General features: G+C 42.8%; 1 protein-coding gene across 2 annotated transcripts in view; it reads left to right on the top strand.

Moving 5' to 3' along the window:
- The first annotated feature begins 7,519 nt into the window (after nucleotides 1-7,519).
- ahsa1b (AHA1, activator of heat shock protein ATPase homolog 1b) overlaps nucleotides 7,520-16,267 on the top strand; it is a 48,432-nt gene continuing 39,684 nt past the window's right edge. The window contains exons 1-3 of one of the 2 annotated variants that reach the window (XM_063044456.1): nucleotides 7,520-8,042; nucleotides 11,855-12,045; nucleotides 14,622-14,704. In XM_063044456.1, the coding sequence (XP_062900526.1) occupies nucleotides 7,963-8,042; nucleotides 11,855-12,045; nucleotides 14,622-14,704 (354 nt within the window). In that variant the 5' untranslated portion in view covers nucleotides 7,520-7,962. The remainder of the gene's footprint in view (nucleotides 8,043-11,854; nucleotides 12,046-14,621; nucleotides 14,705-16,267) is intronic. The other variant, XM_063044465.1, reaches the window with a different exon arrangement.

The raw sequence follows: 16,267 nt of genomic DNA, 5'->3' as shown, positions 1-16,267 counted from the left end.
ATGATGGTCGGTAAGGACAAGTTGGGCTGTTTCCATGCCATAGAACTCTAAACAGTGCAGGGTTTCCCTACGCCCACTGCACTCAGCAACAAATGTACCCCTTTGGATACAGCTGTGGAGATGACCTATCAGGGCACAGCAGCAGCAGCCAGGCTAGTGGCACTGTGGCTCACTCTGAGGCTCAGCAGGGAAGGGTAAAGTCAGGCAGAGCAGAGCGTTAGTGATGGAGATTTGATAGTTTGGGCCAGGATGTTGTATTTTGCCTCCTAGTTACCAGGCTCAAGGATTTCTCGGAGCAGCTGCAGAAGATTCTCAAGAGGGAGGGTGAGCAGCCAGAGGTCATGGTGCACATTGGACAAATGACATAGACAGAAAGGGAGAAGAGGTCCTGCACGATGAGTATAGGGAGTTAGGGAAAGCCACTCATCCTCCCAGGGAGTAATCACTGGATTACTCAGAGTACCATGTGGTAGTCAAGGCAGGAATAGGATGATAGTAATGAGTGACTGAGGAAGTGGTACAGGGAGCAGGATTCCAGATTTCTGGATCACTGAGATCTCCCCTGGGTAAGGTACAAACGGGATGGGCTACATCTGAACCCAAGGGGACCCAACATCCTTGTCAGCAGTTTTGCTAGAGCTGTTGGGGAGGGTTTAAAGTAAGTTGGCAGGGGCAATGGGAACCGGAGTGATAGAGCTGAGGATGGGGAGTTGGTATACAAGTCAATACAGTGAGACACTGAGAATGCACTGGCAGGATGATACGACAAAATAGCAGAGGGAAGAGTTGAAGTGTAACATGTGGGGCAAAATTGAAAATGAGTGATGAATACAGAACTGAAGGTGTTAATTTTGAATGCACGCAGTATATGAAATAAGGTAGATAACCTTGTTGCGCAGTTAAAAGATTGGCAAGTATGATGTTTTGGGCATCACTGACACATGGCTGAGACATGGTTGGGAGCTTAACATCCAAGATACACTTTGTATTGAAAGGACAGTCAGGATGGGAGGCAGAGGGGTTGGGTTGGCTCTGTTGGTAAAAAGTGAAATCAATGCCTTAGAAAGAACTGACTTAGAATCGGTTGATATAGAAACCTTGTGGGTACAGTTAAGAAACTTCGAGGATGGGAGTTAGATACAGGCACCCAAACAGTAGCCAGGATGTGGGGTACGAGTCACAACAGTTAATAGAAAAGACATGTAATAAGGGTAATGTTACGATACTCATGGGGGAGGGGGGCGTTCACTGTGGAGGAAGATTGTGAAAATTAGGTTGGTTCTGGATCCCAAGAGGGGGAATTTGTAAAATGTCTTTGAGATGGCTTTTTCGAGCATCTTGTGGTTCAGCCCAATAGGGGAAAGGCAATTTGAAAATGGCTATTGGGTTTGATTAGGGAGCTTAAGATTAACGAACACTTGGGAGACAGTTATCATAATATCATAGAATTCACCCTGCAGTTTGCGAGGGAGAAGATAAACTCAGATGTATCAGTGTTACAATGGAGTAAAGAGTATTACAGAGGCATGAGAGAGAGTGGCCAAAGTTGAATGGTAGGGGACACTAGCAGGGATGATGGCAGAACAGTAATGGCTAGAGTTTCTGGGGGTAATTCAGAAGTTGGAGGATACATAAATCACAAAGACAGGAGGGCAGAGCTTAGGATGATGGCGCCTAATGGCATCTCCTTTGCTTGCATCTTCGAAAACAGCTCTATTTTTATCTTTAATATCTCTTTTTTTTCCCTTTTCAGGGTTCTTTTAAAGACCCTGACCTGGAGTTACATGCTGACTTCAGTTCTTTACGAAAATGGAACCTGCTGTCAGGGCATCACAACCGGCCGCATTTCAATATGCCAAGGATTAACCTGGGAGACTAGTGTGCCTTCAGGATGCCGGATTTTCATGGATCTGGAGGCGGGTGGATTCGAGGTCGGTGCCGCCGCTTGTTATGTCATGGGTGTGCATGGAAGATCGGAAGCAGAGAGCTGGCTGCTGGCTGTGTGCCCAGAGATCTGAGATTGGAAAAAGCGACGTACAGACTTTTAACACCGTAAACCAGCGAGTTGTTTTGTTATCTCTCCTCTCTCGCTGTGAAATGGGGACATCTCTTTTCCCCTTATTAGGGAGAGAGAGACCCTCTGGTATGGAATACTGGCTAAACGAGTAGTCTTTGGGGTACTGTGTCTGTGTCTTTATTGATGCTTTGCTACACACTTGAGTGCTCGGTCGGAGGTGTAGATCTTTTTTGCTGTTGGGGAAGGGGGGTCGTTGCCTTGCTGCTGCTTGTGCGTGGGAGGGAGAGCAGCTGGGGGGAGCTTTGGGGTTCTAACATTTAACTGTCATTCATTCTTTGGGGCACTCCTCTGTTTTTGTGGATGTTTGTGAAGAAAAAGAATTTCGGGATGTATATTGTATACATTTCTCTGACATAAAATGTATCTATTGAAACCTATTGAAAGATGAAATATTCTAAAGGGAGAATGAGACAATTGTGGCTGGCAAGGTAAGTCAAAGACAGCATAAAAGCAACAAAGAGGGCATACAATAAAGCAAAAAATAGTGGGAAGTTAGAGAATTGGGAAGCTTTTAAAAACAAATAGAAGACAACTGAACAAAAAAAACAAGGAGAGAAATATGAAGATAAGCTAGTCAAAGATATCAGACAGGATACCAAGTTTTTTCAGATATAAAGAGTAAAAGTGAGGCAAGAGTGGATATCACTGGAAAATGATACTGGAGAGGTAGCAATGGGGATGAGGACATGACAGATGGACTTAATAAGTATTTTGTATTGTACTGTGGAACACACTAGTAGTATGTCAGAAATTTGAGTGTGTTGGGGGCAGATGTTTAGTGAAGTTGCTATTACTAAGAAGAAGGTGCTTGGGAAGCTGAAAAGTCCAAAGGTAGATAAGTCATCTGGACCAGATGGACTACACCCCAGCATTCTGAAGAGGTAGCTGAAGAGATTGTGGAGGCATTAGTAATGATCTTTTAAGAATCATTAGATTCTGGAATGGTTCCAGAGGACTGGAAAATTGCAAATGTCACTCCATTCTTTAAGGAGGGAGGAAGGCAGAAGAAAGGAAATTATAGGTCAGTTAGCCTGACTTCAGTGGTTGGGAAGATGTTGGTGTCCATTATTAAGGATGAGGTTTTGGGGTAGTTGGTAAAATAGGCCAAAGTCAGCATGGTTTCTTCAAGGTGAAGTCCAGCCTGACAAATCTGTTGGAATTCTTTGAGGAAATAACAGGCAGAATAGACAAAGAAGAGCCAGGGATGTTGTTTACTTGGATTTTCAGAAGACCTTTGACAAGGTGCCGCACATGAGGTTGCTTCACAAGATAAGAGCCCTGGTATTGTAGGAAAGAATCTAGCATGGATAGAAAATTGGCTGATTGGCAGGAGACAAAGAATCGGAATAAAGCGGGCCTATTCCTGTTGGCTGCCAGTGACAAGTGGTGTTCTGCAGGGGTGGGTAGTGTTGAGGAAGCAGGGAGTCTGCAGAAGGACTTGGTCCGATTGGGAAAATGGGCAAAATAGGGGCAGATGGAATGTAGTGTTGGGGAGAGGACGGTCATGTACTTTGGTAGAAGGAATAAAGGTGTAGACTATTTTCTAAAAAGGGAGAAAACTCAAAAATCAGAGGTGCAAAGGGAACTTGCGAGTCCCCATACACAAAAGGTTAACTTGCAGGTGAGTTGGTAGTAAGGAAGGCAAATGCAGTGTTAGCATTCATTTTGAGAGGACGTGAATATAAGGCCAAGATGTTGAGGTTTTATAAGAACAAATGAAATAGGAGCAGAATTAGGCCATCTGGCCCATCGAGTCTGCTTTGCCATTCATGGCTGGTCCTTTTTTTCCCCCCTCAACCTCAGTTCCTGGCCTTCTCCCTGTAACTTTTGATGTCATGTCCAATCAAGAACCTATCAATCTCCGCCTTAAATACACCAAACGACCTGGTCTCCACTGCGGCAGTGGCAACAAATTCACCACCCTTTGGCTAAAGAAATCCTCCACATCTCTGTCCTGAGGCTGTGCCCTCTTGTCCTAGACCCTCCCACCATGGGAAACATCCTTTCCACATCTACTCTGTCTAGGCCTTTCAACATTTGAAAGGTTTCATTGAGATCCCCCCTCATACTTATGAATTCCAGTGAGTACAGACCCAGAGCCATCAAACGTTTCTCGTAAAGTAAAGCCTTTCATTCCTGGAATCATCCTTGGGAATCTCCTCAGGACCCTCTCCAATACCAGCACATCTTCTCTAAGATGAGGGGCCCAAAACTGTTCACAATACTCAAGGTGGGGCCTCACCAGTGTGTTATAAAACCTCGGCATCACATCCTTGCTCTTGTATTTTAGACCTCTTGAAATGAATGCTAACATGACATTTGCCTTCCTCACCACTGACTCAACCTGCAAGTTAACCTTCAGGGTGTTCTGCACAAGGACTCCCAAGTCCCTCTGCATCTCAGATTCCTGGATTTTCTTCCCGTTTAGAAAATAGTCCGCAATTTATTTCTACTACCAAACTGCATGACCATTCACTTTCCAACACTGTATTTCATTTGTCACTTTCTTGCCCATTCTCCTAATCTGTCTAAGTCCGCCTGCATCCTACCTGTTTCCTCAACACTACCTGCGCCTCCACCAATCTTCGTATCATCTGCAACCTTGGCAACAAAGCCATCTATTCCATCATCTAAGTCATTGATATACAGCATAAAAAGAAGTGGTTACAACACCAACCCCTGCGGAACGCCAGTAGTCACTGGCAGCCAACCAGAAAAGGATCCTTTTATTCCCACTCACTGCCTCCTACCAATCAGCCAATGCTCTAACCCTTCCCTGTCATACCATGGGCTCTTTACTTGGTAAGCAGCCTCATGTGTAGCACCTTGTCAAAGGCCTTCTGAAAGTCCAAATATACAACATCCACTGCATCCCCTTTATAAGGCATTATCAGACCACACTTGGACTATTGTGAGCAGTTTTGGGCCACTTATCTAATAAAGATGTGCTGGCATTGGAGAGGATCCAGAGTAGGTTCACGAGACTGATCCTGGGAATGACAGGGTCAACGTATGAGGAGCATTTGATGGCTCAGGGCTTGTACCCGCTGGAGTTCAGAAGAATGAGAGGACATCTCATTGAAACCTATCTAACATTTAAAGCCTAGACAAGAGTGGATGTGGAGTGGTTATTTCCTGTAGTGGGTGAGTCTAGGACCAGAGGGCACAGTCTCAGAATAGAGGGATATCCATTTAGAACAGAAATGAGAAGGAATTAATTTCTTGTGCACATGCAGAAGTCATTGCCAGGGACGGCTGTGGAGGCCAAGCCACCGAGTATATTGAAAGCAGCGGTTGATAGGTTTTTGGTTAGTCATGGCGTCAAAGGTCATGGGCTCAGGCAAGAGGGCTAACAAATCAGCCATGTTGGAATGATGGAGCAGACTTGATGGGCTGAGTGGCCTAATTCTGCTCTGATGTCTTATGAATCTGTGACTCGGGTGACAGCAAGGCTGAGTAAAAGGCATTCATATCAAGAACAGTTAAGGTTTATAAATTTTTCCTGAAGTTCTCTTTTCAATATGCACTATCTGCCTCTACGTAGACAGAGGTAGAGTCATGATGGCGCTAAATTGTGACTCCATGTTAATCTATGAAAATAACTTAATTTCTACCTTTGACGTCTCTCCTTTTACTTTTCAGGGTGGATGGGGTTCTGTTGAAGACCCTGACCTGGAGTTACGCTCAGACTTCGGTTCTTTGCGGTGATGGGACCCATTCCCGACCAGCCAGTTTTCAATATCTCAAAGATGTGGCCTAGAAGACGAGTGTGCCTTCGGGGATCTGAGGTCTCGCAGCCCTGTGGACAGGCCGACTCTAAGCCGGTACCACTGACTGAAGTGTCACGGGAGAGAATGGAGATCGGCGACAGCAGATCAGCTGTTGGAGGCATTGTAGTCAGCGAGTTGTGTTCTCTCTGTCTCTCTCATTGGTGGATGAGAGATTGTTGCCGATTTTCGGGTCACAGAACTCGGGGGGGGCGGGGGAGAAAAGGCAGTGCAACGGACTTTTAACATCATAAATCAGCCAGTTGTTTTGTTATGTGTTCCCTCTCGCTGTGAAACGGGGACATCTCTTTTTCCCTTTATCAGGGAGGGAGAAAGCCTGTGGCATGTCGAATTGTTGGTTGAATAATTAGTTTTTGTTGTACTACAGATTGTGGTCTTTATTTGGGGCTTTGCTATTGCATGCTTGGAGGGTGGAGGGTGCTGATGCTTTTTTGAGGAAGTGGGTGGAGGGAGGTTCATTGCTTTGCTGCTGCTTGTACGTGGGAGAGGGAGTGGGGGGGCTTTTGGGTTTTAACATTTTAACTGTCACTCATTCTTTGGGGCACTCTTCTGTTTTCATGGATGTCTGCTGAAGAAGAATTTCAGGATGTATATTGCATACATTTCTCTGATATTAAATGGAAGTATTGAACTATTTGTCCCAGTTCTCAGCCTTAAGTGAGCCAAGTCATTGAGTGTTTGCATCACAATGATTCTGACAACACATCATTATCATGTGCTGCTACTCCACTTTCCACTCTATATTAGTTCATGTATTTTCTTTTCCACCTTCATTTTCAGGTTCCTGAAGAAATAAATTTTACTTTAAAGGATATGTGCACTTATACATGGACAAGCGTGTACTTAGTGTCAGGCACCCACAAGCATTGTGTCCCTTGGCCTCCACTTGAGCACAAACATCCTCTTTAATTTTCTCTACCCCTTTCGTCATCTATAATTTAGGAGTTGCTTGATTCTTAACTTTTCAAAAAAGTTGTTGCGTTCACCAGCAACTTTGATGTGTGTTGCTTGTTCTGTTAAAACATCATTTCGAAAATATTTTTCTCAGATTTCATTGCAATTCCAGAGGAAACTATGAAGGGGAACCCTCGTTGCAGGTCTTATCGCCGGGGAAACTCTGTCGTAATTACACTCGGAAATTTAGCGTTCGGAAATTTCTAAGCAACCGGCGCCGTCTTTCTGGAACTTTCTAAAAGGACGAAGCCTTTAGGAACGGAAGGAAAGTTTACCTGTCCCGTCTATCACAGACTAGCCGATACCAACTAAGTTAAAATGAAGACTTAAATCCAGTAGCTATCGAGCTAAGGAACAAAAACAGATAAAATTTGTAGTGAACAATTTGATTTCGGCACCAGAAAGGCGGCAGTGGAAGGGGCGGGGCTTGTGTCCTCCAATCAGGGATTGCGAAGGGCGAAGGCTCTGTTGCGTCACAACTACCGGCGGTTGCGGTGTGAAGTGCTGGCGAGCGGCAAGCGTTCTGCTGGAGGAACTCGGCGTGTCGAATCGACACTTTTTTTGTGTGTGTGTTGGGGGTGGGTTTAGAAACCTTCAACGTTTCAGAACAAAACCTGCATCAGAATTTGTGAAGTGGTGGGAATAAAAGGAGGTGGGGCGGAAGTGACACTACGTCAGTTGGGTGCGGAGGCGAAGAGCCCTGATGTCGTCACAAGTTGGGACCGAGAAGCGGGGCGGAAGTTGTAGTACATCTCCAGTATCGGCTGCCCGAGTGGGAACAGGGGCGGAAGTGCCCCTACGTCAGGCGTGTTGGACGGGCGGAGATGCCTCTCCAGCGCGCGTGTGTTGCGGATAAAGGATCGGGGCCGGCTGCCGCGGCGCTGACGTCACGGGTTTCTAGCATATTCTGACGGCGACCGGATAAAGGCTCGAGGAGAGCGGCCGTGGGACGTTTTTTGTTGGAGAGTAGCCGGCCTGGGCACGGAGCTGGTGTTCACCTGCATTCTGGCTCTTCCCTTGGCAGTCTCGGCCAGTAGAAGGCCAATTAGGTTTATAATATATTCATACACAAATAGTTCTTTTTAATTTTATTTTGTTCGGTTTGCATTATCACCGGCCCCTCGGTCCTCGGCTGCTGTCACGATGGCCAAGTGGGGACAGGGCGACCCGCGCTGGATCGTGGAGGAGCGGGCCGACGCCACTAACGTCAATAACTGGCATTGGTGAGGCACTGTGTCCAGTTCTCCCTAACTTCATCTGCCTACCTTCCCCGCATTCAACCTTTATACTTCGTTTCTATTGTCTTTTTAATTTACGTATGTGGAGATAAAGAGGAGGGGGTGGGCTGGTCCGGTCCCGTCGTGTTTCCACGTTGCTGTGAACAGATCGCATAATGTACACATTTCCAGAATTTGTTGGTATCAGATGGGTGGCAGAGATGGGGGAAGACGGGGAATTGTGATATATTTCAGTGGGACACTTAGCAACCGTGGGGAATAGGCAAATGAAGATTAATTATTGGTAAATGTGAGGTTGCGTGTATCGGAAGGAAGACTAAAAGGTCACTAAGTAGGGTGGGAGAAGAAAAGGTCCCTGGAATGCAAAAACTCTGCCACCATTTAGCAATTCAAAGTATTGGGGTTTATTTCTGGTGTTGAAAATTAGGGAAGGGCTAAATCTGTGTTGAACTTTCCATACATTGCAATTTAAAAAGTGGAAGTACCCAGAAGGTCGGGTAGCATCTGAAGGAGGAGAAAGTGAATGACATTTCCAGTCACTTGAGTACAGAGTATTTCCAGCACTTTCTGTCTTTATTTGACATCTCCAGCATCAGTACTTTTTTTCTGATCTTTTCTGCTGTTCTCTGGGTCACATTTTAAGAAATATCGGCTTGAAAGGAAACCTTGCTTTGATATCAAAGTTGTGCGAGTGTATATTATCAAGTAAGGATAAACAGGCTGGCTCTATTTTTCCCTTGAAAACACTGAGGGGTGATCTAATGAGGGCTTTAAAGTTCTGAAAGGTTTTGGTGGTGTCAGTAAAAAGAAAATGTCCCCACTTGTGCATCAAAGGTAAATAGCTAACACAATTCCATGAAGGAATTTAGAATAAACTTTATCTAAGGTGGTAAAGCTTAGATAGTTTTTGGCAAGTTGGCCTTCAATAATCAAAGTATTGAGTTCAGGAGATGGAATGTTACATTGAAGCTGTGTAAAACGTTGGCAAGCCTAATTTGGAGTATTGTGTGCAGTTTGGGTCACCTACCTTCAGCAAAAATGTCAATAAGGTTGAAAGTGTGGAGAAAATTTACAAAGATGTTGCTGGGATTGGAGGACCTGAGTTAGAAGGAAAGACTGAATAGGTTAGGACTAAGATTGAGTGTAGATTTGATAGAGATTTTTAAAAAGAAGAAAAATGGAGGATATAGATGCAAGCGGGCTTTTTCCTCTGAGGTAGGGTGCAACTATAACTAGAGGTCATGTGTTCAGGATGAAAGGTTTAAAGGGAACACGAGGGGAAATTTCTTCACTCAGAGGGTCATGAGAGTGTCGAATGAGCTGCATGTGTAACTGGTGCATGCGAGCTCAATTTCACCATTTGAGGGTAGTTTGGATGTTGTATGGGGGTGGTAGGGGTATGAAGGGCTATGGTATCAGTGCAGGTCAATGGGAGTAGGCTGTTTAAATAATTTGGCATGTACCAGATGGGTCGAAGGGCCTGTTTCTTTGCTGTACTTTTCTGTGACTGACTCCGGTGAACATGTGGAATGAGTTGTCAGGAACTGAGCAATATTGAGGGAGTAAAAAAAATTGACAGCTGTGCTGATGTGCCACGGTAAGGAAAGGTGGGAAGGCACTAGCATGGAGATGATAACTGGCATGTATTGCTTGAAGCAAATTACTTTATGCTGTGTATCATCTGCTTCTCTATCAAACCCTTTCCCCTTACTTTGTTTTCCCTCTTTATCTTTCCCTTTCATGTTCTCTATCTCATATCCACCTCATTCATAGTTTTTATATTTGTCTTTTACACTGTGTTTCTCTTGTTCTCCTTGTTTTAAAGTCCTGCTAAAGCCAAAAAGGATGACTTTGGTTCGGGGTGGGAATACTGGTCTGAAAAGATTGCTGTTTAATAATAGTTATTTCTATATTTATAAAACTTCTGGGCTCCCTGCCACAAATAAGCAATATGTAAATAAAACAATAGGATGGCTGAAGTTAGAGGCAAGTTCATTAACCTAACCGTACTTCCCATTCTCTCATCCCTCCATTCCTCAGTGGTTTGTGAGGGTCTAGTTTCAGATTTGTTGCATGTTTGGGAACTCTATTACCAGGTCTCCCCATTCTTTGTAGTATTTATTAGTTTATGGAAGTATTAAAGCTCATTTGCTTTAAATTTAGGCCAGTAGATGGAGTGGGAGAGGGGAGTAAATCTGGGACTGAATATGTGCTGTCCCTGGTAGTTGAAATTCTCCCCCAGGTGGATGGCAGAAGATGAAAATGTATTATTGGAAGTGTTTTTTTAAGAAGAAAATGTAGAATAGTTTCCCTTGCTCCCATTAGCTTTTGAGTATTCAAGAATTCGTGAAGAGGGAATTGAAAGTTGCATCTTTCTAATGACTATTCTCTTTGTGAAAGTGACTGTTGCTTTTTGGTAATATTTTGGAGATGGCTACCTGATTGTTAGAAATCAGCAATACATGGCACTAAGGGGTCTGGCAGTGTTCCCTGCTTGTGCCTTAAAAAGAGATTAGTGTTGTTGGGAAAAATGTCAGTAACAGAATTGCATGAAGTTTTGTTGTGCCTGGGTTTGGAAAGGTAATGTATCTGGGCTTTGATTTGTTATAAAACATTAGTTGCTGAAACTTTAGGTCCTGAACATTGCTGCTGCTTTGGTGTTGATCTTGTTAATTGTCAATAGCAACACCATAGGTTATGTGATAAATGATGCACTGTAATATCTTGTGAAGCATTGTGCTTTGACCTATGATGCCCATGTCTTTTGTCCATTTACACTAATTGCATTTGATTCAATAGTACTGTATTCTGTGCATTGCCTAGTTGAATATCTTAATACATAGTCTTTAAATGTACTGATTTTATTTCCACCACCACCTTTGGAAGTGCATTCTAGGTATCAATATTTAATTTTTTTAAATTGTCATGGTTATATAACATGGACTCTTTGGCAAAGTATTCATGCCAACCTAGCTGCTTCCCTGATTTCCATTTGGCCCATATTCCTTTAAATGTTTCCTATCCATTTCCCTTCAAGTCCCCTTTCAAGATGAGAGGTATGTAATTTAAAACTGTGCCCTTTGTTTTTTATATCCTCATTATGAGAATGTTTTCAATCATTTAACCTGTCCTTTTCTCATAATTTTATAAACTTTTATCATGGATCACCCCTTGTCTCCCCTTATTCTCAACTATGACCAGCTTATTCATTCCCCATGACCAAAGTGTTCGAGTCCTTGAGTGTTTGTGATCAACATTTCTAGTGTAGCGGGATCATAATTCACTGTTAAGTGGGCTAAGGAACAGCAAATTGAATTTGATTAAGTGTAAAATGTAGTTTGGAAGAACTGATAAAGGTAGGACTTCCACATTGAATGGAAAGACCCTGGGTGCTTTTATAGAATGTACTGTTGTACTGGTGCATAGTTCCCTTGTAGTGGGGTCACAGGTAGACCAGCCAATGAAGACGACTTCTGGCAATCTGGCCTTCAGTAAGGGCATTGAATAGAAGTCAGGTGCTATCTTGCAATTGTACAAGCATCTGTAAGGCCACACTTGGAGTATTGTGTTCTGTTTTGGTCAGTGCTTTTAGGAAGGATGTGATTAAATGATGGAGGGTGAAAAGGAAGAGTTACAAGTGTTGCCAGGACTTGAGGGATTGAGATAAGAGAAATGTTAAGAGTAAGGTGTTTTTTTTAAAAAGAAGAGGGCATTTATTCTTTGGACCATAAGAAACTGAGTGGGTGATCTCATAGAGGTAATAAAATCAATTAAGTATAATAAATCTTCTTCTGCAGGACAGAGAGAGATGCCTCAAATTGGTCAGTAGATAAACTTAAATCACTGTTGCTGGCAGTCAGTGTAGAGAATGACGAGGGAGTGTGCAAAGTCACAGAGGTGACCAAGAGTGATGGAGAAGCCTCAATCAACAACAGAAAAGGAAAATTGATTTTCTTCTTTGAATGGAATATTCACTTATCATGGAGAGGTGAGTATGCAAAACCAAAAATTGATACATTTCACCTAAGGTCCTTGAGTTTTTGAGTGGCAAGCCTATTGCGGCATAGAAAAATTCAGTCATGACCTCTGAATTGATGCCAGTCCACCTTTGAGAGAAGTTGTCTTGAATTCATATTCTCTATTGTGCAAGAATGTAGGTATCAAATTGGTCAATTATTTAATTACATAACTGATATTGTATGCCTTCTGAATATTTGATGACTCAAATCTGTGATGTAATATCGAAGAAATTAAGGAATGAACACAATGAAATCTGCAGATGCTGGAATTTCAAGCAACACACACAAAACATGCTGGTGAACGCAGCAGGTCAGGCAGCATCTATAGGAAGAGGTACAGTCGACGTTTCGGGCCGAGACCCTTCGTCAGGACTAACTGAAAGAAGAGACGGTAAGAGAATTGAAAGTGGGAGGGGGAGCCTGCCTCCCCCTCCCACTTTCAAATCTCTTACCATCTCTTCTTTCAGTTAGTCCTGACGAAGGGTCTCGGCCCGAAACGTCGACTGTACCTCTTCCTATAGATGCTGCCTGGCCTGCTGCATTCACCAGCATTTTTTTTTAATTAAGGAGATGCGCATTTCAGCCACATTAGTTCATTTATTTCAAACATGTGTAACTGAAACTGATTTAACATGCCTCTTGTCCTTGAATGTCCTGTTTTCCCACTTGCATCCTAAAAAAACAATTCTGTTCCCAGTTCCAAGGTTTTTACTTTTTTTTGGTACAAAACCAGGAAGTACCCTAAGCCAATGTAGCACCTTTAAGACGCACTCCTTTAAGCAATCTTAATTTTAGACTGGGGAATGGTTCTTTGGGTGTCAACTGAATAAGCAAGCTTGATTGCAACCATGCTTGGTATGTCAGCCTGTGCCTTCAGTACCAAGCAGTATGGGCATGAATTTGTTTAATTTAGCTTTCACAAATTATAGATGAAGAGTCAAGTGTTTTGGCATGAAAATAGGCAACTCCCCCAGATCAATTGGAGATGAGTAAATGCCAAGTGTTTTCTAGTGGGGAATTGAGGGGGGGGTGGAAATGGCGGGGTTAACAGAAGATTTTGTAAGTGAACAGGGTACACAATTAGAAAATCTGGTTTGCTAAAAAAATGTTTTTGATTTTGCTGAAGAACAAAAAAAAAGGAATGATTAAGTAATCTAGGCACAGTGCCTATAAAAAGTATTCGCCTCAAGTTTTCATGTTTTATTGTTTTACAGCATTGAATTGCAGTGGATTTAATTTGGCTTTTTTGACACTGATCAACAAAGATACTTTTGTGTCAAAGTGAAAGCAAATTTCTACAAATTGGTCTAAATTTATTGCAGTTATAACGCAAAATAATTGTTTACAAATTACTCACCCCCTTCAAGTCAGAATTTAGTAGTTGTACCTTTGGCAGCAATTGCAGCCTTGAGTCTGCGTGGATAGGTTTCTATCAGTTTTGCGTATCTGGACACAATTTTTTTTCCCCCATTCTTTATAAAGCTGCTCAAGCTCTGCCAGATTGCATGGGGATCGTGAGTGAATAGCCCTTTCCAAGTCCAGCCACAAATTCTCAGTTGGATTGAGGTCTGAACTTTTGACTTGGCCACACCAGGACATTAACTTATTTTTAAGCCATTCCTGGTTAGCTTTGGCTTTGTGCTTAGGGTCATGGTCTTGCTGGAAGAGAAATCTTCTCCCAAGTTGCATTTCTCTTGCAGACTGCATCAGGTTTTCCTCCAGGATTTGCTGCATCAATTTTACCCTCCACCTTCACAAGCCTTCCAGGGCCTGCTGCCACCACCATGCTTCACGGTAGGGATGATGTGTTCTTGATGTGCAGTGTTTGGCTTACACCAAATGCTAAATTTTGGCTTCATCACACCATAGCAACTTCTTCCAGCTGACTTCAGAAGCTCCCACATGCTTTCTGGCAAACTCTAGCTGAGATTTCATGCGAGTTTTTTTTTTCTGTTGATCAGAATCAATAAAAGCCAAATTAAATCCACTGATTCAATGTTGTAAAGCAATAAAACATGAAAACTTCTTGGGGGGGGGGATGAAAACTTTTTAAAGGCACTTTAATGTAAAACTAGTTGTCATCCAAGGCAAGCATGTTGTCAGTTTTTGCTTAATTCATCTGAAAGACTGAATCCTTGTTACTATGCTTTGAAAAAGGGGATTATTAAATCCAAAGTGGAGTATGAAAGAGCTGGTCTGATTGTTCACTAATTAAATGGAAAATCAGTAAATCTAAGAAATCTAGCCCACTTGCCTTCTATTAACTCCATGCTTGAAATTAGTACTAATTGATGCATGCAATAAATATAACCTATCATGTTCCAGAACTTTCATGCCTGGCTGGATATTTTCTGGACAATTGCATGTTATTTGCATTATTCACTATATTTTTAATTCACCTTTTTGGATGTTACATATTAATATAATTTTACAGCAAACCCAGTGAGCTGGAAGGGTATGAGGTCCTTTGGAACCATTAGGGGTTTTTGAAGTCAGCAGATTAGTTTTACTGTATAACTTTCTATCCTGTATTCATCTGTTGTAGGAACTTCAAAAACTGGAGTTAAGTATAATGGAACTGTGGAGATACCAAATCTCTCAGATGAAAATGACATTGATGAAGTGGACGTAAGTTCCTTATTTTTGGAGTAAAAGGGGTAATGCTGTGCCTGTGCTAGTTTTTTTTTAATGCAAGTCAAATGGTCACTTACTCTGGAAATATGTTGTTTTTAATTTGCTTTGGATCATTGATTTTATTTTTCTTACCTTAGTTGCAGGAATGAGGAATGTTTAGATAATGTCAAAAGGGCAATGTTATGATGATCATGGGGATTTCAATATGCAGATAGATTGGGAAAATCAGTTTGGTGCTGGATCCCAAGAGGGAATTTGTAGAGTGTCTACAGGATGGCTTTTTAAAGCAGCTTAGGGTTGAACCTACCACGAGAAAAGCGATTCTGGATTAGGTGTCAGGTAATGAACCAGATTTGACTTGGGAGCTTAAGGTAAAGGAACCATTGGGAGACAGAGGAGCTGTCTGAAGTTGATTGGAAGGGAACAGTTAACTGGACTGACGGCAGCACAGCAATAGCTGGAGTTTCTGGGAGCAGTTAGAAGGTGCATGTTAGATACAGGTTTTCCCCGCCATCCGAAGGTAGAGTGTTTCTATGAAACAGTTCGTAAGCCGGAATGTCGTAAAACGAAGAAGCAATTACCATTTATTTATATGGGGAAAATTTGTGAGCGTTCGCAGACCCAAAAATAACCTACCAAATCATGCCAAATAACACGTAAAACCTAAAATAACAGTAACATATAGTAAAAGCAGGAATGATATGATAAATACACAGCCTATATAAAGTAGAAATATTTCTCTACAATCATTGCCACACTGTTCTCCATAGCGAAAATCTCACGCAGGTGCTCTCGGCAGAAGCACACTCTCCAGTAACCTTTAAGCTATGAAGCTGCCAAATCATACCAAATAACACATAAAAGTCCACAGCCTATATAAAGTAGAAATAAGGTATGTAGAGTGTAGTTTCACTTACCAGAATTGGGAAGACAGCACCGACCACACTGATGCTGGTGTGTTAGACTGAATCGTCGGAGGATGGGGTGGTGCAGTGGCCCCCAACCTCCAGGCAGCAACCGATACAGATCCACGAAGAGTGCTGCAGTAGCCGGGACGCACCCAGCACATCTTTAAGAAAAAGGCCGAAATAAACAAGCTAATTAATTACATGCCAGGCAGCACCTAATTAATTAGCTTGTTTATTTTGGCTTTTTTCTTAAAGATGTGCTGGGTGCGTCCCGGCTACCGCTGCATTCTCCTCAATGTATCGGTCTGCAACCCAGGGGTTGGCGTGGTGGGTCACTGGGGCGTCATCTCATCGACATCTGTTTCCATCAGGGCAGGCAGGTCATCTTCTATGTCTGCCTGCCTCGATGTTGAAGGTCAAGGTTCGTCGTCTGCTGTGGCTGATGTCGAAGGCTTGCTTGACTGCTTAGCCTCGTGCATTTTTCTATCATACAGTTCTTTGTAAGCACTCAAACCATCTTGCAAATATGCCCTAAACGGACGTACCCTTTCAAAATTAAAGCCGTACTTTATCATTGCAGCGAAAATCTCACGCAGTTGCTTCACGTTCATTTCCTGGACAACTTCGCTTTCAGTCCATTTGCTACTGC

This window comes from Mobula hypostoma, chromosome 1 (assembly GCF_963921235.1).
Source record: "Mobula hypostoma chromosome 1, sMobHyp1.1, whole genome shotgun sequence".
NCBI lineage: Eukaryota > Metazoa > Chordata > Chondrichthyes > Myliobatiformes > Myliobatidae > Mobula > Mobula hypostoma.
This window is presented reverse-complemented; position numbering and strand designations above follow the sequence as displayed.